The sequence below is a fragment of the Pempheris klunzingeri genome, chromosome 1, assembly GCF_042242105.1.
Source record: "Pempheris klunzingeri isolate RE-2024b chromosome 1, fPemKlu1.hap1, whole genome shotgun sequence".
Classification (NCBI taxonomy): domain Eukaryota; kingdom Metazoa; phylum Chordata; class Actinopteri; order Acropomatiformes; family Pempheridae; genus Pempheris; species Pempheris klunzingeri.
Genome location: NC_092012.1, coordinates 1,427,559 through 1,453,010, shown reverse-complemented (window position 1 = coordinate 1,453,010; position 25,452 = coordinate 1,427,559). Strand labels below are relative to the sequence as shown.

The 25,452-nt window shown below is 43.3% G+C and overlaps 1 protein-coding gene across 1 annotated transcript; it reads right to left on the bottom strand.

Moving 5' to 3' along the window:
• Positions 1–1,977: 1,977 nt before the first annotated feature.
• Positions 1,978–23,191, bottom strand: LOC139220928 (ankyrin repeat and BTB/POZ domain-containing protein 2-like). Its single transcript, XM_070853175.1, has 17 exons — positions 22,306–23,191; positions 14,538–14,687; positions 12,257–12,464; positions 10,990–11,142; positions 9,700–9,865; positions 9,494–9,583; positions 9,296–9,397; positions 8,529–8,625; positions 7,953–8,088; positions 7,121–7,368; positions 6,089–6,267; positions 4,565–4,670; positions 4,321–4,423; positions 3,130–3,202; positions 2,986–3,054; positions 2,413–2,526; positions 1,978–2,208 (listed from the first exon to the last, which is right to left on the bottom strand). Exons 1-17 carry the CDS (start codon positions 23,189–23,191, stop codon positions 1,978–1,980), a joined length of 3,111 nt encoding a protein of 1,036 aa, XP_070709276.1.
• Positions 23,192–25,452: the final 2,261 nt, after the last annotated feature.

The window sequence follows — 25,452 nt, the reverse complement described above, 5'->3', positions numbered from 1 at the left end:
GATATGTACATGTTTTACATGTTCAGAGTGGATCGTCTGCATGCAGCTGCAAAGGATTTAACTTCACAAATTCTGTTTTCAGCTTCAGTTGCTGCAAAACTGCACATTTAATTTTTTAAAAAAGCAATTAATTAGCAGTCGTATTAAAGAATAACTCCTGTATTTTTAAACCTGTGCGCTATTTTTTCATATTTTGGTATCAGCGACCAATCAGCATCGAGTATTCGATGCTGACACATTTATACATCAGCAGTATCAAAGTAGTGTTTCACTCATCTGGTCAATTTTTCTGTACTGAGTACTTTTATTTTGATAGTGCACGGACATTTTGTTGATGAATACTTTTACTTAAAAGGGAAACCTGGACCACATTTGTTCATATTCTGGTGTCTGAGTGACTGGTAGGTAGTAAAAGTGTTGGAACTGGTCCAGTAGATCACCTCAGCCAGCAGACACCAAACGGGCTGCAATGGCTGCAACGTGATCCTTTGGGACAACTGCACCTGATCACAGTAGGTCCACTAAAAGAGCTTGTTTGATCCACTGACAGGCTCAGATTGTAGTGATCCTTTCCATAATGTTGTTAGACACTGTTAGATGCTTTTTGTTTGAACACAAACTGTGGTTATGTTGCTCAGTTCAAAGCCACCAGACTCCATTCACAAAAACAGAAACTAAAACAGCAACTCCTGTGTTCTGCAAGGTAAAATTACTGTGACTCTGGTGTTTTAGATAATTTGTTCAGATACAAACTAGTATATTAAAACGCCAAAGTCACACAATAAAGCTAAATAATCTACCCGATCGAGGCAGCAGTAGACCAGCAGCACCTGTATTCTGCAGGGTAAAATTATTGTTTTTGTCAATGGAGTCTGGTGGCTTTGAACCGAGCACCAGTGACTTTGCACTTCCTCATGTATCATGCTGACGGGACTCTGACGCTGATATTTACAGGTTATACAAACATGATATGCAACACACAAACATTTTAACAAGAGCTTTAGTGAGGCTGAGGTAAGTCTGAGTCTTAAAGGGAGAGTTCACATTATTGGAAGTTGGGTTGGGTCTTTATCCATAATCTGTGTTATTACCTACAGTAGGTGGTGGTCAGCATGATGAGATGGACTACTGTGTAATATTAGTTTAAGTGTACTCTATGGTCAACATATTTTCACCACTTCGCATGGCCACAGGGAACTGAAGCTGTTCTTTCTCCGCTCACTCCAAAGCCACCAGACTTCATTGACAAAAACAGTACTTTTACCTTGCAGAACACAGCAGTTTGGTGGTCTAACCCTGCCTTGATCAATGAAGTAACACATTAATTTGGTGTTTTAAAAGGGTTAGTGTGGATCCAGAGTCACACAATAACACAAACAAACCAGCCAATCAAGGCCGCGGCAGACCGGCAACTCCTTTACTCTGCGAGGTAAAATTACTGTTTTTGTCTATGAAGTCTGGTGGCTTTGATGAACATGAAGTGAAGTTGGAAAGAGCAGTCTGACAGCAAAATAAAGTGGTGAAAATATGACTACTGACTGATGGATAAGTACCTCATACAACCACACTGTAAATAAATCTGAACTGTCCCTTTAAATACTTGTTTCTAGAGCAGTCCTGACACAAGTGAATCTTCCAAAAGATTAATAATCAATCACAGCAACAATTAATATAAAAAAATATTTTTACAGTCATCAAGTTGCTTCCAACAGTCAAACATTAAACATATTTGATTTACAGCGACAAGAAACCGACTTTGAACGATTTAATCGACGATCCAAATCGATTATGTAGAAAATGATTCACAGATTCTGCAGAAACGTTCACTTGTGTTAAGATTAATAAATAAGAAGTCCGTGTTTGTAGTCTCTCCTGCTGCACCGTGCTCTCTCCCAGGTGACTAAAGGTAAAAGTTCATGGCTACTCTTCCCAAACACACGTACCGGTGTGGCTGAACACCGTCCAGGTGTGTCGTCTCTACTCTCGGCATGCAGGGTTGAGGGCTCGCAGTCTGTGGATCAACGTGGCCTCCAAAACCCTCAGGAGACCCGGCAGATCTCGGTCCAGGGCGCCGGACCCCGGGCAGAGCAGCTCCTGGGCGCCGCGGCCCAGCAGCAGGCGGTGGAAGTCCTCCCGGTCCAGGAGCTGATCCATGTTCTGCAGCAAGAACCCTTCGCAAAACCTGCAGAGTTCAGCGGCTCCGTGGGGCTGCAGACACAAACACACGATGACGTTCATTCATAAGATCATTTCATTTTGATTATTTCAGCAAACGAGAGCGAGGAACTTTAAAAGGACAGAGCAGGCACACTGATTTTGATATCCAAAGAGGGCTTTAACTCTCAGTGGAGGCTCAGATGTGTAGGGCTGGAGGTCAGGGAGCGTTCATGCTGCCATCCTGTGTTTTCGTACCTTGGCAGCCTGGTAGATGCTGACGACGTTGTCCGGAGTCAGACTTTGCGACAGCTTCATCTCGCAGCACCTCTGCAGACCTCTGAGCTGGAAGAACGTGGCCACTGGCAGCAGCTACACACAGACAAGAAAAAACAGGGTTTCTGTAACTACCTGATCCATTACTGCCCACAATAAGAGCACTTATGTCACTCGCTTCAACAACACCAGACTCCATTGACAAAAACAGTAATTTTATCTTGCAGAACACAGGATTGCTAGTCTACTGCTGCCTCGATTAGTTAGTTTGTTTGTGTTATTTTGTGTTACACAAACATTGTGTTGGACCTGAACTAACCATTTAAAACAATTAACTCACTTTAACACAAACAAACAAACCAATTAAGACAGCGTGTTCTACAAGGTAAAATTAGTGTTTTTATCAATGGAGTCTGGTGTGTCTTCAGAGAGCGATAACAGAGGAAAACAGAAGTTTATTTCTGACACTGAAATGTAGTAATTTTATGCATCTCCAGTGTAAAAACTGACTCAGAGAGATGAAGCCACGGCAGGTGACAGGTGAGTGTTTCTCACCTTCATGGCTTCAGCGGGTGAGACAGTCAGTCCCTCCGTTCCTCCACAGTACAGAGACTTCATCATCATCTAGAGCGAGAAACACACTTCAGCGTCAGCAGCCCGTCACTTTAGTGTGTGTGTGTGTGTGTGTGTCTGTCCTACCTGGAACGTACTGTAGGTCATGTGACTGATGTGGATGATGTTGTCGGGGGAGTCGCAGAGCATCCGTCGAAACCTGTCAGGGCCAAAACACACATCAGACGATTAGAGTTTTATTTTGAAAATCAGATTCATGTTAGTCTACGTCCCCTTCACACTTCCTGCAGTTTCTTAATAATTTATGTGGAACATAATTCAATTTTTCTGTGAGCTTACTATTACAACAGTGTCAAAAAAAAATTTCTCCGTTTGCTTACTGAAAATACTCAAAAGAGACAAAGACATGAAGTTACTTCTTCATAATAAGAGCACCTGTTCTGTTTTGTTTGTTATTCTTAAACATTGGCCCTATTTTTACATATTTATGGTAAAAGACTAGTGGGTGCCACAGACAGACTCAGATTGTTATTCTAAGTGTGAGACAGCATCATGGAAAGGATCCCTACAGAGAGAGACCTGGAAGATCCTTTTGGTTTAACCACAAACAGCCGTTATTATCGCTCTCTGCACACACACCAGACTCCATTCATAAAAACATGGATTTCACCTTGCGGGACATGAGAATTGCTAGAATAATTTCTGTGACTCTGGTGTTTTAAAGAGTTAGTTTGGATATGAACTACCATGCTACAACACCAAAGTCACACAATAACACAAACAAACAAACCAAATAAGACAGCGGTAAACCAGCACTTTCTGTGTTCTGTGAGGTAAAATTACTGTTTTTGTCAATGGAGTCTGGTGGCTTTGAACCAAGCAATGAAAAAATGTTATACCCATAAGTTGGTTCGAACCCAAAATATGTACAAATGTGGCCAAAGCTTATCCTAACAGCGCTTCAAAGCCACCAAACTCCATTGACAAAAACAGTAATTTTACCTTACAGGAAGTTGGACACTGCTGGCTTGATCGGCCAGTTTGTTTGTGCCATTGTGTAACTTTAAAGGATTAGTTTGGATCCAACACAATAACTGTGTAACAAACAAACTAACCAATTGAAGCAACGGTAGGCCATGAAGTCCAATGTTCTGTGAGGTAAAATCACCGTTTTTGTCAATGGAGTCTGGTGGCTTTGAACTCAGCAATATAACCGCTGCTGCTGGTTAAACAAAAAGGATCCGTCTGTACCGACCAGTCATTTAGATACCAAAATGTGTAATTAATGTGTGTAATTTAATAAGTCAGACATCAGACCGTTCAGAGGCCGACATCAGCAGCACCCGGTGAGCGAAGAACGGACGCCCGTCAACCATGAACGTCACATCTGACATCTCCTGGTTGTTCAGGAAACGAACATCTGAGGACAGAGACAAACATGTAAACCCTGCAAGCAGTCAACCCCGAGAATCACCCGATAGGTCGTCACATGACAGCAGTGGTGATGCGTCACATGACAGCAGTGGTGATGCGTCACATGACAGCAGTGGTGATGCGTTACCCAGCTGTGTAGACAAGGTGACGTCCATGGGTGGGACAGGAGGGACGGGGGAGCGGCCGTAGCAGTGAGCGAACACCGACGCCAGCCGCTTGGTTATGACGTAGTCCTGCAGAGGAAAAACAACCTGAATTATATATTTTATTTAATTAACAATAAACGGGTCACACAGTCACACTTTTGATGGTGAAAATTTGTGAAAACTATTTTGTTTTATTCTTTTAATTGATGTTCTTTGGTTTTATTCACATTTCAGTCTTTTCTGGTTTTATAAACCACTTTGTAATGTTGTTAAGACCAGTTTTATTACTTTTATTATTATAAATACTCAATTAAGTGCAATCATTTCTTATGGGTGTTGTCTCATTACTATTAACACTAATAGGAGTTAACTTGTGCCTTTTAAATTTGAATGAATGTGCAATAATTTAGGAAACAAGGAGACAAACAAGAAAATTATGTTGTTTTTTACTTCATTAGTTGCAGTAAAATGGTCTAAAATCTAAAATTTGCTTGTGAACTGTTGAATCTGGAGTTTGTGGATTCACTGACGTAGTTTTGCAACAAATAATTTTTCTCTTTTGAGACAAATCTCAGTGTCTCAGATGCACAATTCACACACTCGTAAGTACGGTAACTTTTTGCAAGCTAATCGTCACCAAACGAGCTGCAATGGCTGCAACGTGATCCTTTGGGACAACTGCACCTGATCACAGTAGGTCCACTAAAAGAGCTTGTTTGATCCACTGACAGGCTCAGAGTGTTATTCTAAGTGTGTGACAGCATCATGGAAAGGATCCCTACAGAGAGAGACCTGGAAGATCCTTTTGGTTTAACCACAAACAGCACACACACCAGACTACATTCACTAAAACAGGGATTTTAGAGAACAGGACACAGGAGCTGCTGCTCTGTTGTTGCCTCAATCCATCAGTTTGTTTGTGTTATTGTGCAACTTTGGTGTTTTAATGGTTTAGTTCACATCCAATATTATATTAATGTAATGCACAATAGCACAAATAAACTCACCACTTGGGGCAGCAGTAGACCAGCAACTCCCATTTTCTGCAAGGTAAAATTACTGATTTTTCCAATTGAGTCTGGTGGCTTTGAAGAGAGCGATATAACATCTGTTTCTGGTGCTAGAAGAATCTGACTGCACTTATACTGAGCTAAATAATGTGATGGTGAATGTTACGGTGTGTGTCTGCAGATAGCTGAAGCAAAGGAAGCACTGAGGCACCTTCCCTCAGCATTTAGAGAATTTGACCAGCTCAATGAGATTCAATTTTTAACTGTCAGAGGGGGAAAAAAATTGAAATGCTGCAACATGACACTAAGGTTTGTGAATCTTCTTTTGTTTGTCTTTAAAAATATTAAAATAAAGTTCAGACACTTAGCTATCTCTCTTTACAGCAACAGATCCCCATGTGGGTAAAGATATATCCAGAAAACCCATCATGTTTCAGGTGTGAAAAAGACCGATGAGCAGCATAAACAGGCACTAAAGGGGGGCAGCAGCCGTACCTTGCTGGTTTCCATCATGCCGAACATGAGCGGCACGCCTTCACCGAGGAGCTCGGGGGTGTAGTCCTCCGTCCTGATGGAGGGGAACTCTGTGAGCAGCCAGACGACGACTTTGTCCCTGCACAGCTGCTGGGCTCTTCTGAGAGACTCCAGCCAGACGTGGAGCCTCCAGGGAACACCTGGGCAGACGGAGGAGGAACAACGCAGACGATGGAGAGACTTTAGTTTGACAAACAAGCTCTGCTGTTAAAATACTTAGTCCACTGGTGATCAGCAACATTTTACAACTGAAATAACAGCATGCACAGTGTTCACACTGAATAAAGTCAGAGGAAGCAGTGTGACCGTGTAAGAACATTCAGTGTTATGAACATTTATACCATTTATTCAGATTTTAAAAGGATAAACTTGGGCTATATTTTTACATTTTTTAGAAATGACTGGCAGCTAACCAAAAAAAAAAAGTTTTGTTATTGCTCAGTTCAAAGCAACCAGACTCCATTGACAAAAACAATAATTTTACCATGCAGAACACAGGAGTCCCTGGTTTACTGCTGCCTTCATTGGTTAGTTTGTTTGTGTTATTGTGTGACTTTGGTATTTTTAAGACTTATCTCAGATATGAACTAGCATGTTAACAACACCTGAGTCACAGAAACTATACTAGCAATCCCCATTTTCTGCAAATTAAAATCCCTGTTTTAGTGAATGTAGTCTGGTGTGTGTGCTGTTTGTGGTTAAACCAAAAGGATCTTCCAGGTCTCTCTCTGTAGGGATCCTTTCCATGATGCTGTCACACACTTAGAATAACACTCTGAGCCTGTCAGTGGATCAAACAAGCTCTTTTAGTGGACCTACTGTGATCAGGTGCAGTTGTCCCAAAGGATCACGTTGCAGCCATTGCAGCCCGTTTGGTGTCTGCTGGCTGAGGTGATCTACTGGACCAGTTCCAACACTTTTAGTTACCTTCCTACCTACCAAAAACAGGGCCCTGGTTTGATAATTAGATGCACTTTAAAGTCCTGGGCTCACCCATCTCTCTGAGCTCCACGGTGACGTCCAGGTAACCGTGCTCAGCGCTGTAGTAGGCCGCCTGCTGCAGGGCTTTCATCCTGGCCTTACACAGCCTGGGAATCGGACTCGGGGAGTGAGGAGCTGGAGTTTTATCCTCTTCATCCTCCTCCTCCTCCTCCTCCACTCCTTCAGCCAGGATCTCCTCCAGAGAGAGGATGTCCTCCCTCCTGTGCTGGGGCTGCAGCAGCAGCCTCCTCAGGACGTTCCTGCAGAGGAAGAGAGGACGGGTGGTTTGTTTTGTGCAGTTTGTGCTCATTAAATAAAAGAAAGTCAGCCTCCTCTTGCACGGCTGTATGTCCCACATGTTGGGGTTGAATGAGGGGATTGAGATCATGTTTTTACCTGCAGATTCTCACCAACAACAAATGTAATTAGTCTGAGTTGTGCCGTCCTGTCAGGAGGACTTCCTGGTCTTTCTAGTGATGTCACACTTGTGGGTGTGGCCAGGTGTTATTTAGTTCATGTTTCTTTGTTTCTTGTTTGTTTTTGGTCAAATTTGCTGAAAAAAATTGTGTAAAAACATTTTTTTTACAACCCTTTTCTCTCTGATTCTGCTTTAGTGACTTCTGGAACCTTCTAGCTGAGGTTGGACACATTTTAGGCACATGAAGAAGAAGAAGGTCCAAGAAATGACGTCAGCAGAAGAAGAAACTCTCTGCTGGATGTGAGGAGACTGTTTTCACCATCTGTGTTTTGCTAAAAGATCCCTGAAACAGTAAATTAGTTTTCCTGGTTTCTGCCTTGTTGATTTAATTCCTCCATCTTCACTTTCCTGCTCTAAACGTCTCACCTGTGTCCGTGTGCTGCGGCACAGCTGAAGCAGTTCATGTCTTCGTACAGCGGCGACGTCAGCGAGTTGCCGTGATGGACTCTGAGCAGAGGGTCGGCCCCGTGGGCCAGCAGCAGGCTCACCATCTCATAGTGACCTGGGAGGATGAAACATTTGGTTTGGATGTCTTCAAACCGGAGAGAGAAATGTCGTCTGTGCAGCACAACATTCACATGTTCAGGCACAAACATTTAATAAAAGATATGACGCATCTAAACGTAGAGCGGCTGGAGGAGTCAGCAGCACTGAACCATCCCATAACTCCTTTAACTGCTCCTCATATAAAGATATACGGACTGATTCTTTATTTTCATGTCATGCACAAGACACCAGACTCACAACTCAAGTCACAGGTTGTTTTACAGCTGCCAATAAATTGATTTTCACACTCTAAAATATCAGTATTGGCCTCAAATATCCAGCAGAGTGATAACAGAGTGCATTTTACTCAAACAGTGAGCACGTGTTAACTATCAGAACCGTTCTGTGCATAAATCAGACTCTCTGGATTTGTCCTGGTCTTCGGCGCTGTGATACCTGCAGCAGCAGCGAGCTGCAGCGGCGTCTCAGCCGAGCTCTCCTGGCCGTCCAGCGGGGCTCCTCCCTCCACGTCCGCTCCGGCCTCCAGCAGCAGCTGTGAGCGAGGACACGACGGCGTTAGAGACGTTTTACAGCTGAACTGCTTCCTCCAAGCTGCCTCTGACTTTTTACAGAGTAACGTCACAGCCTCTTAAACTACACCGAGCATGAACATCTTCCTCTGAGGTCATTTATGGTCCAATGTGCTAGTTAGTCAGTGTGTCAGTGTGTAGTGGAGGTCTATAGTGTCTCTAGTATCTCTTCTGGAGGTTCACAGATCTTTAGATCCACTGTTGTTCTGGATCAACATGTTCTCTGTCTTTCTTTAGTCTCCTCTGATGAACAACATGTCTGAAGTCTTTTCTCACTCATTCTGCTTCACTGACTTCTGGAACCTTCTAGCTGAGGTTGGACACATTTTAGGGACATGAAGAAGAAGAAGGTCCTCCAAGAGACGACGTCACCAGAAGAAGAAGCAGCAGCGTTCAGAGGTCAGAGGGTTCATTTGGTTCTAAACTTCTTCTAAAAAAAAATCTTTTTATTTTTCTTATTTTTTGAAAACTTGTTTCAGGACATTCAATCGGAGAAAGAGACAAAATAAAAAACACGAAGGAGAAAAGTTACTCTGATAATAAATGCTCAGACTGCTCTATGTGGATTTTAATTAACGGCCCAGAATGCAGTTCTGTCTCTATAAACAGGATCAGCCGTCATGGTGTCCTCACCTGAGCCGCAGACAGGTGACCGTGCAGCACAGCGAAGGTCAGAGCCACCCAGCGCCGACTGCCGGGGTGAACCGACGGGTGTCTGACGGAGCAGCCTGGGACCTGAACACACACACACACACACACACACACAGTCATCTCGGCCTCAAAGACACCGTGCAGTGTGCGCTGTAGCCGAGTCGGCAGCTGTGTTTTCACCTGCAGGTCCAGGTGAGCTCCGGCCTCCACGAGCATCTGCACCAGAGCTTCGTCTCCTGCTGCTGAGGCGTACATCAGAGGAGTCATTCCCTACAGGAACACACACACACACACACACACACAGATCAATACCAGAGTCAGGAGGCTGTGTGAAGAAGTATTGATGTCCTCTGCTATTCTAGATTTAAAGACTTGTCACCCCTCACCTGGTCGTCCATGGCGTTCACCCCCTCGGCTCCCAGGAGCCGTGTGGCCTCCTGGACCAGATCTGCTCGGCCACAGGAGAGCATCCTGAAGCCCAAATCCAGCTGGAACTTTTCTGAAGCAGCTTCTGAATCCAAACATTTAAAGGACTGGAAGCAGCACTCCGACCTGCAGAGACACAGACGGGAACATACGCCATGTTTCTCTCTTCAGACCAGACTGCTGACAGTTTTAGTCCCACCTGGAAACTCACTTATAGCTCCAAAGCTCCATCAAACTTCAGACCAGAGAACCAGGAGTCATTAAAAGCTGTTTAATATAACAAAACAAAAATTTACTTGAGTACAAATTTGAGGTATTTGGACTATTTGCGTATTTCCATTTCATGTCACCTCGTACTTCAACTCAGATAGAAATATTATATATATTTTTTTATTTATCCGACAGCTTCAGTTACTCATTTAGTATTAGCGGTAACACTTTTTTTCATTCTTGTTTAACCTGAAAACAGCTGTTATATCGCCATCTTCAAAACATACCAGACTCCATTCACAAAAACAGTAATTTTAGCACGCAGCACACAGGCCTTACTGGCCCACTACTCCCTTGATCAGTTAGTTTGTTTGTGTTATTGTGTGACTTCAGAAAGAAACAACATGTTTACATCAACTTTAAACAGTTAATGTGGATCCAAACTAAGTCACTCAATAACACAAACGACCTACGCAGCAGTAGACCATTAATGGTGCTCTGCAAATTAAAATCCCTGTTTTAGTGAATGTAGTCTGGTGTGTGTGCTGTTTGTGGTTAAACCAAAAGGATCTTCCAGGTCTCTCTCTGTAGGGATCCTTTCCATGATGCTGTCACACACTTAGAATAACACTCTGAGCCTGTCAGTGGATCAAACAAGCTCTTTTAGTGGACCTACTGTGATCAGGTGCAGTTGTCCCAAAGGATCACGTTGCAGCCATTGCAGCCCGTTTGGTGTCTGCTGGCTGAGGTGATCTACTGGACCAGTTCCAACACTTTTACTACCTACCAGTCACTCAGACACAAGGATGTGTACAAATAGTACGAAAACGTATCGCTCTCTTCAAACACACCAGACTCCACTGACAAAAACGTTGATTTTAACGTCGATTAGTGTGTTTGTGCGACTTTTCCAGATTAATTAACTTTAACACAAAAGTAAAAGTTTAAAAGTGCTTTTAAATGGTTATTTCAAATATAAACACCGTACGTCAGCACGCCTCACACCTGTCAGGTACTGCACATGCTCACTGCCGTCTTACCTCAGCTGTCTGGGCTCACAGTCCAGTCCCGGGAGGAGCTGCCTGGCCGTCTGTCTGACATCATCGCTGTCCACCAATAGGCTGCGGCGGTGCTCGGCGTGCACCACGGCGACTCTGATCCACTCCATGAGAGGAGGGAGGAGCAGGAACGGCCTGGAGGACGGTTTCAGACGGGGCGCCATCAAAGTTGGTTTTATCTATTGTTAATCATCATTTCCTGTTTGTTTTTAAATCACTTCCTGGTCTTAAGGTGTGTATTTGTGCCCCCCAGGTCTGTTTAGCCTGGCTTTGTATTAGAAAGCTTTATTAACATCATTTATTCTGTTTAACTTTATTGCATTTATGTTTTAAAAGGTTTTATTCTGTCATCTTTCTTACCTGTTATTGTCTCTCATCTATTTTTACATTCTTTAACCTATTTTATTAGTTTTATGATTTAATTTTTAGCATTTTATTTCTTCATTTGTTTTAACTGTTTTATGTTTTTTAGGTTTCTTATTTGTAAAGCACTCGTGTGAGAAAATGTTCCAGCAGAGTATTTTACTTTTCACTTGGAAAATAAAAATTTAACTTTCAGAATTAGTGCCAGCTTCATTTTTAGAATAACGTTGAAATGTCTAAAATAAACTTGATGTTTGAGGCTTTAGAAGGAGACATATAATCCAAAATGCACTTTATAATAATGTCTTTTTCCCCTCAAACTGTGAGAAAAGGCTGTTTTTTTTGAGCATTAAAGTATTTAACACGTTCTAGCAGGACCCCAAACACAAGCATGAACCTGAAAATAAACTGAATGTGTCGTTTAATCCCAAAAGTCTGACTTTACTTCTCATGACTTTGATTTTATTCTCCAAATGAATCCTCCTTCATAACAACAGGGTCCAAGATGGATGAATAACAACGATAGTCTCAGTTTGTTCAGCCGTCATCACTGAACTATGGTTGACAGCTGTGAATAAAGCCAGTAAGTGACCTTTAAACTGAAACTGAGTCCAAACTGCTGCTTTAATTATTGAATTCGCCTCAAAAGTTCTTTTGAAACACAGAATTTCAAATGAGACGACAGTAAAGATGATTTTAGCGCTCGTTGTTCGATCAAAACTACAGAAGAAGAAAAAAGGCATGAGTTGCTGCTGCTGTTGGTTTGCAGTAGTTAGACTACAGGCTCTTATTGATGAAGTCATTGATTGATTGATTGATTGAGACATTTGCTGATGTCAAAATGCTGTTTGTTTTTTTTTTTTAAATCACACACACACACACACACCTCTCTCTGTTCAGGGCCGAGGTCGGAGGCTCCAGGTTCGGGTTCTCCAGTGACTCCATCTGTGGGCTGGACAGGAAGTAGTACAGCGTCCGGAGGGCGTCCGGGGCCCAGGATACCGACGGCTGATTGGCTGAGCGGGCGGGGCTGATGGCGGGGGTCGAGCTGCGCAGACGCTGCATGTGGTGCATCGCTCGCGACACCAGATCACCTGCAGGAGGACAGACATGGTGTAATTACATGTGAAATCTAATACCCCAATAGTGCCCCCTAGAGGCTGCACACACTGTTTACTCCACAATACAACACACTGATTTACCAGATTAGGACCCAAAATGTAGGTGTTAGGTTTGACCTGCGGATGGTGCTACAGGAAAGGTCAAAGATAATAAATTATAATAATAGATAATAAATAATTTTTTATTTTATTTGGGTACTTTATACTGTATTGGATGCTTTACTTGAAACATAATTTGGCGTCTAAATGACTGGTAGGGACAAAAAGTGTTGGAATTGCTCCAGTAGACCAGACTCCATTGACAATAACAATATTTTACCTGACAGAAAATAAGAGTTGCTGGTCTACTAAACACACAAACAAACTAACTAACCTTAGTAAAATCATTGTTTTTGTCAATGGAGTCTGGTCTGCAACGTGATCCTTTGGGACAACTGCACCTGATCACAGTAGGTCCACTAAAAGAGCTTGTTTGATCCACTGACAGGCTCAGAGTGTTATTCTAAGTGTGTGACAGCATCATGGAAAGGATCCCTACAGAGAGAGACCTGGAAGATCCTTTTGGTTTAACCACAAACAGCACACACACCAGACTACATTCACTAAAACAGGGATTTTAGCTCACAAACCACGTTGCTGGTGTACTGCTGCCTCCATCAGTTTGTTAGTGTTATTGTGTGACTTCGATGTTTTAGCAATGCTCAGATGCAAACTAACACCAAAGTCACACACAACAACACAAATAAACTAACAGATCATGGCAGCAGCTCCTGTGTTCTGAGGTAAAATGAGCATTTTCGTCATTGGAGTCTGGTGTCTTTGAAGGGAACGATATAACAGCTATTTACAACAAAAATCTTTCTACTGCATATTTCTAGGAAATTCCTATGAAAGCACATGAAAATAACAAGGCCTGTACAATAAGGCTTTAACCACAAACAGCCGTTATATCGCTCTCTGCACACACACCAGACTCCATTCACAAAAGCAGCGATTTTACTTGAGTTAGTTTGTATGTGTTTGGTAGACAAGTAACTCCTGTGTTCTGCCAGGTAAAATTACTGTTTTTGTCCTTTTTCTACCTACCAGTCATTTAGACACCAGAATATGTACAGATTTTCTTTTGGAGCTGTGTGTAACAAAAAGCAATTTCCCTCTGGGGATTATTAAAGGAATTCTGATTCTGATTCTGATAGGACCGAGGGTTAAAAATACTGAAGTAATACTTTAAGATTCATCCTCTGGGGATTTGGCAGCTCTGGACAAAATGTACATACAACATAATTTCACAGAAACAACTGTGTGATTCTCTAATTGCAGGCTTTTATTTAAACACATTATGCATGTTGGAAAATGTCTTGAACAAGCGTAAAATATAAATTAAGTGTGTAAATAAAGATTAAAAACTAGGATTATGTGCATTAAAAGAAACCCTCTAAGACAAATGTTGTAGAATAAAGACTTACATAGAAAGTGATTTAATGATATGATCAGTCTGTGGTGCTGTGTGACGCTTTAAACTGGAATAATTCAGCGTAAACCGTTTGTTTTACAGCTCTGTGTTGGTCTCATTGTTTGAGCAGTTGAAGTTGTGATTTAATAAAGAATCAAACAAACGGCGTCCACTGTGCACTGAAGTATTTATATTTTTGTTGCCTTTGGGGGGCTTGATTAATTCAAATCCCTCCCATCTGATACACGAGCCTGTCATCAATCAGCTGAAGTGAAAATATTCTAAACGCCTCATGAACACGTCAGACGGTCCATAAACGGCCCCGAACACAGGAGGCACCTTTATTCTCTCCCTGGAACGAGCGCTCAGATAATGAGCTACGGTGGCCTGCAGGGCCTGAAGGTGCCCTTGTTTTCTGGAAACAAGCCTCAGGTTGTTATGTAACCGACGGAGTGGGGGTGGAGTGGAGGGGGTTGGCAGCGTCTAACGATCTGTCCCAGGAGCCCGACGCCGGTCACGGTTTAAACAAACACACACAAAGCACAGGAGCTGACTGTGGTGGCCTTCACACACACACACACACACACACTTACTGAGCTCGGCGATGCTGCCCACACCGGTGGCCAGCAGAGCCTGCTCCAGCGTTCGCAGCTCCAGCTGGATGTAGGCGTCCTCCCTGCTCTCCAGAGGGTCCTCGGGAGCCTTTGTGTACGGGCTGACATGGGCCGGCAACGACAGCTCACCTGAACACACACACACACACACACACACACACACACACACACACACACACAGAGCTCAGTATCAAAGTTCAAGTTTTACAGACACTCTTTTATGATTCTTCTGGATGTTATTCCAGTTTTAAACTTTTGGACAAAGCTTCAGGATCAAGTCTGAGTTGGACACATCATCTGGAAACCATGAGCGTCTTCTCCCCCACCAACTTTATCTTTAGCGCCACCACAACGTTGCCAAAACTAGAGGTGGATGCTGCCACCATGACGTCACCCATTTTGGCTGCAGACATTTTTGTTTTGGAGCCAGAAGTGATGCTGGACCTGCCTCTGATTGGTTAGGTTTAGGCATGGCCGTCCTCTGATTGGTTTAACCTACTTCCTGGAGTATTTTCCTCTAAATGGGACCATAATTTACTAAATGAGCATCACGCCGTGTTGAAGAAGACTGTCGCTTCCTTGCTGGACAGACAGAACGCAGGATTAAGGCTCTTCAGCATCAGCTTCACTGGTCAGACCTGGATTATGCATTTATTTAGCTGAAAATCATTCAGATTATAAATGTTAAATATATATTTGGAGAACCTTACAGCCTTGAAAGTTGATTCAGAAAGGTTTGTAGCTTGTTCCCTCAGAGCAGCTGCAGTCGGCTTAGATTCTCGGCTTTTGCTTGCGTCACCAGACGTCACCAGACTCCATTGACAAAAGTAATTTTACCTTGCAGGAAACAGGAGTTGCTGGTCAACCGCGTCTTCAATCAGTTCATTTGCTTGTTTTATTGTGTGATTTTCATTCTTAACAAGGTGATTCGGATCCAAATTAATGTATTAGTTCCATGATCGAAGCAGCCGTAGCACAGCAAACTTCCATGCTTCACAGGGTTAAATTACCATTTTTTCCAATGGAGTCTGGTGGCCTTGCAGCGAGCAGGTAAGAGTGCAAACGAGAGCCAGTTTCATGACAGAAATGAAAAAAAAAAAAACATAAATCTGTCAGTCAGACTGTCCCTCCTGTGTTTGGACGCCTCTGCAGATAGCTGGCTAGCTGTTTGTATTCTATAAGCAGCTAACGGCGCTAGCGACAAACAACAGCTGTGTTTTTTGGCAGTTTTTTGGCACATTTCTGACTCATACTGAACATACGGAGAAGAGGATTATCTCCAGATTATGTTTTCAGAAGTTTCTACAGATGTTCAGGTGCTTTTTATCCCCTCCACTGTAGAAAGTGGCCTTTGGAGTCCATTGTTAGCGTTTAAGCAGCTGCAGATTTTGTGTTTGATGCCCAGACTGTCAGCTTTTCTCTTCAAAAAAAAAAAAAAGAACATAACAAAATATTATAATCACACACACAGATTAGATTCTGGTCCATTGTGTCCTGTTGAATGGTTTTTTTTTTCTGCTGACTCCTGGTCGTCCACACAATAGAAAAAGCCTCAGTGAGGACAATCTGCCAGAAACTGAAGCCTCCTGCAGCCGACACACACACACAATGTGTGAAGAAACATCATCAGCAACCATTTTCAACTCTGCCACCACTTTTCTTTGTCAGCTTCTAAAAGCTAAAAAGGAGAATTGAGAGTTATTATAAATCAGGTTTTTTTGTCATCAGTTTGGAGAAGCAGGCAGGAAAACTGATTTTAGCCTCCTAAAACATCATTTTAAGAGTTTGCCATATTTAGAATATTTTTTTCTGCTTTCATGTTGCATCAGTCATCTCTTTTTGACAGGGACCTGAAAGAATTCTTGGCTTGCTTCAAAGCCACCAGACTCCATTGATAAATATGGTAATTTTACCTTGCAGAAGACAAGAGCTGCTGATCTACCGCTGCCTCAATGGGTTAGTTTGACTGAGTTATTGTTTGACTTTGCTGTGTTTAATAAGTTAGTTTAGATCTAAACTAACGCGCTAGTTCATTGATTGAGGTAATGGTAGCACAGTGGACTTCCATGCTCTGCAGGGTAAAATTAGTGTTTTTGTCAATGGAGTCTGGTGGCTTTGAAGTGAGCGAAAAGAGAGAACAGCTTGCATGAAACCAGCTCCATAAAGAAAACAGTTTTCCCAGTTTGCTGTAGAGGAGCTGGACTGGCCTGCTCAGAGCCCTGACCTTCAACCCCATCCAACCCGGTTGGGTTGAGGCGGAGGCGAGCGGTGCCGGCTGGTTCCTGACTGAGCAGATTCATCACTCTGACCTGGAAAACACACCTCGGCTCTCTGAAAGTCGGGTTTTGTCTGGAAGAAAGAGGCGAGTGTGGCAGATAATTGGCGCTGATTACTGCAAGAGTGAACAAGCATCTATTCATGGACACACAACAGGGGACCAGTCTGCAGTGGACAAAGCACAAATCACTGTTTTCTAATCCCTACCTGTGTACCCCCCCCCCCCAAACACACACACCTCAGCTCCTGTGTTAAGCACCACTCTGCTTACACCCAGAGTCAGCAGTGATTAAGTCATTTCCTTCAACTCTCCTTCTGTGTACGAGTGGCTGAGCGCTTAACAACACCCCCGAGTCTGCAACCGCATCCTCAGAGTGTGTGTGCGTGTGTGTGTGTGTGTGTGTATGTGTCTGTCCCAAATGAAAACAGAGGCACAGTCACTGCACCTGAAAACAACAGCTCTTTTCTGCTGCGTGGTATAAAGCTGCAAGTGTTTGGCTGGGACAACAGAACCACAGAGAGCGAAGGTGTGTGTGTGTGTGTGTGTGTGTGTGTGTGTGTGGACCACCTCAGTAGAGTCCAAGCTGACATCTTGTACATGGAGTGAGCTCTACAGGGAAAGTAAAGCACCAGTTTGTTTTGCGTCTTTCTGTTCTTCATTATTTAACCAGAAACAGCCGTTATATTGCTCTGTTCAAACACACCAGACTCCATTCACAAAAACAGTAATTTTACCCCACAGATTAACAGGAGCTGCTGGTCCGCTGCCGCCTCCATTGGTTGGGTTTTTTGTGTTGTTGTGAGTTACATAAATGTTGTGTTAAATCTAAACTAACCCGTTAATACACCAAAGTCGGACAATAACACAAACTAACTAACTGACCGAGGCAGCAGTAGACCAAGCACGTCCAGTATTCTGCAGGATAAAATTACCATTTTTGTGAATGTAGTCTGGTGTGTGTGCAGAGAGCGATATAACGGCGGTTTGTGGTTAAACCAAAAGGATCTTCCAGGTCTCTCTCTGTAGGGATCCTTTCCATGATGCTGTCACACACTTAGAATAACACTCTGAGCCTGTCAGTGGATCAAACAAGCTCTTTTTAGTTGACCTACTGTGATCAGGTGCAGTTGTCCCAAAGGATCACGTTGCAGCAACTGAACCAGCTTCTAAGGTTTTTGCTCCTGTTCAAAAACATGTAAAAATAGGGCCCAGGTTTAACTTCAATTGTGCAGGAGTGGATGAACTCTTTCCACAACTCAGTCATGTCAAACACGCAGGCAGAATTGGCGGGAAGACTTTGTTTTGGCAGAGTAATCTGGTTAAAACCAGCAGGCGGTTTGTCTGGAGCCAGCGTGGACGGATGCTGTTGGCTCAGGCTCTCACACAGTTGACACAAAGGCTTTACAGACGTGAACACAGAGGCAGGAGTCAGCAGTGATGAGGTGCAGAGCCTGATTACGTCTGGTTAAAAACATCCCGACGGACCTCCTCCTGTCCCTCCTGTCACAGAGACGTCTGCCATTTAATTAAAGAGGCGTGTAACGTCGTCAACCTCTAATTAATCATTTAGCAGTGATTGTTTCATCATCAGATGCTCTTGTTGGCCCCGTCTTTCAGTCTCTGCCCTCCAAAATTAACAACCCAAGGAACGAGATCCGAGACTGGTTGTATTAGCAGGAGAAAACACTGAAAAACACGTCCTCCTTCTGGTTTATAGTTCTGCATAAAGGCCAGATGGAGATAACATTATGAGACGTTTGGTAGGACGGTGAGTGTTGGATTACTCCCTGCTCCCTGCTCCATCTCTGTAATCTGATTCAATAGCAGCTTTTTTCCAGCTGTTTCTCTCCACTTCCTCTTCATCATGAGCTGCCTCAGTCTGAGGATCAACAGAAAGCCAACAAGTTCACCACCACAGACACTTTAAACGGGAACAATGGCTATCTGTAGCTCCTACCTGTACATATCCTGGTGACTAAATGACTGATAGGTACAAAAAGTGTTGGAATTGGTCCCTAAAAGAGCTTGTTTGATCCACTGACAGGCTCAGAGTGTTATTCTAAGTGTGTGACAGCATCATGGAAAGGATCCCTACAGAGAGAGACCTGGAAGATCCTTTTGGTTTAACCACAAACAGCACACACACCAGACTACATTCATAAAAGCAGGGATTTTACCTGGGAGAACACAGGTGTTGCTGGTGGACTGCTGCCTCCATCAGTTAGTGTGTTTGTGTTATTGTGAGTTATGTGAATATTGTGTTGGATCTGAACTAACCCTTTAAAAACACCAGTCACACAATAACACAAAAAAAACCAAACAACCGATCGCTGCAACAATAGACCAGCAGTGAACTAAAATGACTGTTTTTGTCAATGGAGGCTGGTGGCTTTGATACGGCTGGATTGTAATCAATCGTCAGGGTAATTTTGGGATAACCAATCAGTACTGACAACCCTGCCATTGTCATTCATCTCTCATTGTCACACCTATCGTACCAGAATAAACTGACGTTTCAGAACAGGACAAAACTAATTGATTAAATTAAATTGATCAGTTAACAGAAAATCTGACTGTAATTTATCATCATGTAGAAATGTTGTTTTATTCCACTGAACCTTTTAATCACAGACGAAACAATTCATCGGTTCGTCCCAAAATGCTCCACGTGCTGATCAACAACAAGAGAAACTGACAGCATCTACAGACGGTTCCATGAAAGCAGGAGCAGCAAAAAGGTCAGTGAGGGGAAAGTGATTTAATCTGATCTCTGGGAAGCAGCGGGAACGTAAATCTGCTGCCGGCGGAGCTCCGAAGAAGATGATGACATTACAAGCTGCGTGTCTGCGTCCTCTCAGCAGGATCTCTGCAAACACTCTGCAAGACTTCTCTCACATTTCACCGCCGGGATTTACTTTTATCATCAGATCATTCGGCCCTCGAACAGCATCCACAGTAAACCCTGAGCCTGTGAGTGTGTGTGTGTGTGTGTGTGTGAGTGTGTGTGTGTGTGTGTGTGTGTGTGTGCTGTCTGAGCCTTGAACTTTGCACGCCGAGCAGGAATCAGAGCTCCTTTGTGTCGTCGGTGCAGGTCAGAGGCCAACAACACTCTTCCTGTTCGCCCTCATGGGAGAGCGGTCCCCAAGCCTGTATTCCCAGCATGCACTGGGACGGAGGCAGAGCAACATGGTGGGGGGTGTGTGTGTGTGTGTGTGTGTGTTTACAGTGATGTCCACGGTGAGCGTCTATTTGTCACTGATGTGGTTTTTATTCAATCTGAATCAGCTGATCTGACTACGGAAGCACATTTCTGCCAAAATGATATAAAAACAAAGATCCTACAAAACAAGTGATTCTCTCAAAAATAATGAATCAGAGTCTCCGAATAATGACTTACTATCCCAAACTAACAACCTGCTGTCTGAAAATAATCACCTAGTTTATCAAATCAATGACTGAGTAACTAAAAATAACCACTTAGTGTCTGAAAATATTGACTTTATATCAAAATAATGAGATTATATATATTAGCCAACGACTTAGTGTCTCAAAATAATGAGAAACTCAAAATATTTATATTTCAAAATGATTTAGTGCCTCAAGCGAGACGAAGTCGTGCTTCAAGATCAAGTTATTGAGACACTATGTTGTTATCCCAATATACCAAATCATTATTTTGACATAAAGTCAATATTTGAGATGTTAAACATTATTTCAGTCACTTTATTGAGCTAGTCGTTATTTTGACATACTGAGTTGTTTGCTCAATAAAGTAAACACATTAATTTTGCTATGAAGTCATTATTTCGAATTACTGACTCATTATTTTGAAAAACAAAGTCGTTATTTCAAGATAGTCGATATTTTGAGACCTTGATTCATTATTTCTAGAAACCAAGTCATTATTTTGAGCTACTAAGTCTTTATCTCGATATACTAAATCATTATTGATATAAAGTCAATACTAAGACATTATTTCAAGATACCAAGTCACTATTTTGAGACAAAGTCATTATTTTGAAAAACTAAGTCATTATTTTGAGATCTAGAAGTAATGACTCAATATTTTGAGATAAAGTCATTATCTCAATATACTAAAATCATTATTTCGAGTTACTAAATTGTCATTTTGTGACACAAAGTCATTATTTGGAGAAAGTTTCTCTTCATAATGACTTCTGGGATCTTTTATTGTGTCCGTCACTTTGGCAGTAATGGGCTTCCATACCTAAACCCTAACCCTAAATAAAAAAGGTACAGTTAGTGAGAGTTTCCCTCTGATAATCTAATCTAATCCAGGTCTTCATGCTGAACGCTCTGCTAACGAACAGGAAGTGATTAAGACGACCTCGGCGAGGAGCAGCAGCATCTGTTCGCCACCATATGGCTGCTTGTTTGACATAATAAGTGATGGTTAATACTTTCAAATCTCCGAGGCAGGTTATTAGTGCGAGTTAGAACTAAATGAACCATATGTTTGTTTTTTTATGGGCTGATTTTCATCTCTTCATCTTATTATGGCCCTTTAACTATTTTCAGGAGTCCCACTCCAGGTCTTATTAGGTCCATCAAAACAAAAACATAAATAAGAATTACTGAACCAGGGGAATGGGGTAATATTCCCAGATTACAGTCACACATTTGCAAGAAAAAAAAAACAAAAAAAGTTGATATTTTGCAATAAACACACATTTTATTCTGCCAGCAGTGGATGACCTCAGATTAGACTTTGCAATGGGATTTAGTAAAAAGGAAATACTTGTGATTTTAGCCCAGAAACACTATTTTTTCTTTAAATTTGTAACTTTAACCTCAGGAGTATAACCCGTACTTTTTGTGTTTTGATCGGCTAGTCCACTAAAAGAGCTTGTTTGATCCACTGACAGGATCAGAGTGTTATTCTAAGTGTGTGACAGCATCATGGAAAGGATCCCTACAGAGAGAGACCTGGAAGATCCTTTTGGTTTAACCACAAACAGCACACACACCAGACTACATTCATAAAAACAGGGATTTTACCTCACAGAACAGAGGAGCTGCTGGTGTCCTGCTGCCTCAATTAGCGAGTTTGTGTTTGTTTGTGTGCGTTACACAAATACATGTTGGATCTGAACGAATCCTTTAAAACAGCAATGTCACACAATAACACAGACAAACTTATTGATCAAGGAAACAGTAGACTAGCAACAAAACTACTATTTTTGTCAATGGAGTCTGGTGTGTTCTCTGTTTCATCTCTGTAGGATCATTTCTCACATAAAATCAACAGGTGTCTAAAATATTCAATTGGGATATTTTTGTAAAGCTCAAGTTGTCAGTTTCTGCCCCTGTGTGTGTTCTGTGTGACCAGAGATCACATGATAATCACTTTGATGTTTTTACTTGATAAATGACTTCAAGGTTTGATGAGCAGCTGAATGTCATAGTTTCACTACAAGAGTTGATCAGTTATGAGGTACTTGAACTCACCATTGGCATTTTTGCCACATATCAGATGCTCGTAGACCTGCAGGAGCCCCCACAGCTCCGCGTCGTTGTTCACGACCCCCTCCAGCAGCTCCACAGTCACCGGGCAGCAGCTCACCCCTCCGCCGCGCTCCTCCGCCTCCTCCTCCGCGGTCAGCCGCGCCGCCTGCAGCGCGCGTCCGACCACCTCCTCCATCAGAGTCTCCACGCAGGCTGCCAGGCACACGGCGGCGTACTCGTGCACGCGCACCGACACGCGTGTTTCCACCATCCACCTGAAGAAGCGGCCCACGGAGAGCGTGAGCCCGCAGCGCGCGGACTTGCTGCGCTGGCGCGCGGTGTCCCCGGAGCTCATGCAGTGCAGGGACACCGCCTTCACCGCGGAGGAGATGCACTTCTCGGCCAGACCCCAGCTCAGCACCAGCCTCACCGCGCTCTGCACCTCCAGGCGCGTGCACCTCCTGTGGAGCTCGCTCAGCCGCTGCGCCTCCCTGGAGACCCGCAGCAGAGCCCTCCGGAGCAGCACGGACAGCCGCTGCACGGCCTCCCCGGTGAGCGACGCATCCGAACCGGCCACCCGGCACGCGACTTCCCGCAGCTCCTGCTCGCTCCAGGGATACTCCTCCAGCTCCGGCAGGCAGGGACACTTGGCCAGGATGTCCGCAGCGTCCTCCGGCAGCGTGCTCACCGTGTCCCAGCTGCCGTTCCTGCTGTACAGGGAGCCGGCGTGCTGCCACCAGGCACCCCGGTGAGGAGTGCTGGTGCGCGGCTGAGACTGCCTCGACCTGCCGGAGGAGGACAGGCTGAGGGACGGGCAGGGCTCCCCGGCCAGGTAGCCCGAATCCAGGCTGAGGTCCTCCAGGGTTTTCACCAGCGGGCTGCCGGACATGATGCGGGCTCTCCGGTGTCTTTACGCACAGTGGAGCCCGGAGCACAAGTTTAACAAGTTAAACTTCAGGCACACAGCTGCTGGGATATGAGGAGGGGGGGGGCACGGACCAATCAGGACCAATCAGATCCAGAGTCCAGCAACAACACAGGTGAGCTCACACCTGCTCTGCAGCGCCGCCCTGTGGCCGCAGCGCCGATTAACACCAGAGCTGCAGGTGTGTCTATTCCTCAGGTGGGATTTTCAAAATAAAACCACACTAGAAGGGTGTATTCCAGGGGTGTCCAAACTTTTTTCCCTGAGGGCCACATACAGAAAAACACCACCTCCACTGTCCACTGCCTCACCTCTAGTGGATTAAAGTTGGCAAAATCAATCTAATGTAGATAAACTCTGCTTGATAACTGAATATGATTCAAGAAAAAAAAAAAAAGCTTTTCCATTAGTGGGCTTTCATTTATTAGTTGTGGTCCAAGCTGGTCTTTGCCTTGTAGGCTCTTGTTCAGGTGATCAGGTGATCAGTGAGATCCACTAAACATGCCCACCCAGAGAGGATCACTGAGCTCATGAAGAGCTCCTTCTCTCTTCAAAACTGGTCCATTTCTGATCTCAGGGAATCAAACCGCTGCAGCACAGAGCCCACAAGCTTGAAACAGTCTGTGCTAGAGCCCTGGTGCTCGAATCAACAGCCTTACCTCCACTTTCTTGACCCTCGGTGGACACCGTAGATTCCTTTGCGCTCGCCTGTCCCAGCTGGAGCTCCATCCCATCGTACCTCCACACAGCTCGTCCCATTTAAGTCCCATCATGCCAACTGCTCTTTAGCCTGCTAACATCCAGCAGCTCCTCCGTAACGTAGAAGTGATCTTCATTAGTTATCAGCTGTGCTCTCATCTCACACCTCGTCTCAAACTTTCTACACTCACTTTCTCTCTGACGTTTCCTTAATTCTGCCATCTTGGGTCACCTGTAGCACATTTCTTCTTCTATTACTCATTTTATAGAGAAGCTGCCTCGTTCAAGACCGTTACTCCACCTAGTGGTGAGACTGAGAAGTACAACACAGTCCAGCACAGGTTCCATGTGTGGGCCGCATTCCAATACAGTTTTAGAATTTCCTGCGGGCCGCAGTTGGCCCATAGGCCATAGTTTGGACTCCCCTGGTGTATTTGTACCCAGTGGTGAAGGAAATATGTAAAAATACTCATAAGTATTAAAAGTAAAACTACTGAGATGCTGGAAATGTGATTTTATTGATTAATTCAATTTATTTCTTCTTATTATTATTATGGCTCTTAATTAATTTTCTGTCAGTCAATTAATTGTTTCAGCTAATATTTTATGACATAATATTTTATTAATGTTTTGTGTGCAAACATCTTAATTTGTAAAGTAACTAAAGCTGTCAGACAAATGTAATCGAGTAAAAAATACAATATTTGCCTCTGAGATGTGGCGGAAACATTTTTATTAAAGATAGTTGTGGCTGTTTTATGGTCTTGTTTTTCTCTTAAATTCAATGTCATGTGATAATGTATTGATCCCATATTAGTAAATAATTACTGTCTTTATGCTTTGCTAAGCTAAGCTAAGCTAATATTAAGCTAACCACCTCCTAGCTGTAGCCTCATATTTACCCACTCGTTAATTTGAGACACTAAGTCATTATATTAATAAAAGTTTTTGTTTTCTTCCACCTTCACTTTCCTCCAAACGGACAGGAATCACTCAGGAAACCAAGATAAAGATAAAAGTTGTATTGTTTCAGCTCCAGGGTTTCAACAACTTCTTCAGACTGCTGACAAAAAGCTGCCGTAGATTTCACCCAACAACAAAATCTGCAGCCGCGGATCAAACGCCGCGTTTAACCTCCACAAAGTGCTCGACATCACAAAATACTACAACTTCATCAGAGCGGTTTTAGCAATGAAATACAGTCAAATATCCACAAAATTGAAAATACTGGCATTATATTGCAAGATTTCTATTGTGATTTGTTGTCGTTTGGGTTTTTTTCTACATGTTCAACACTTTTCTACTCCTCTGGTCTAGATCTAGAGACATGCTTAACCTACAGCAACCACAAGATGTCAGCCTTTTATTATTTCTACGCACAGAGCTGAGGAAATGTCTGTTTTTCTACCCTCAGATGGGAAAACAGGCTCTAAACTCTTCTTAACCTACTGGGTCTACCATACTTTACATTTCTACGCACAATTTAAACAAAATCTGACACGTCTGAGTCCAGATCCTCTGTAAGA

Coding starts and splice junctions, on each gene's coding strand:
- LOC139220928 (XM_070853175.1), bottom strand. CDS start 23,191: ATGTCCGGCAGCCCGCTGGTGAAAACCCTGGAGGACCTCAGCCTGGAT. Junction 9,398..9,493: donor GAGCTCACCTGGACCTGCAG/GTGAAAACACAG, acceptor GTGTGTGTTCAG/GTCCCAGGCTGCTCCGTCAG. Junction 2,527..2,985: donor CACCCGCTGAAGCCATGAAG/GTGAGAAACACT, acceptor GTCTGTGTGTAG/CTGCTGCCAGTGGCCACGTT.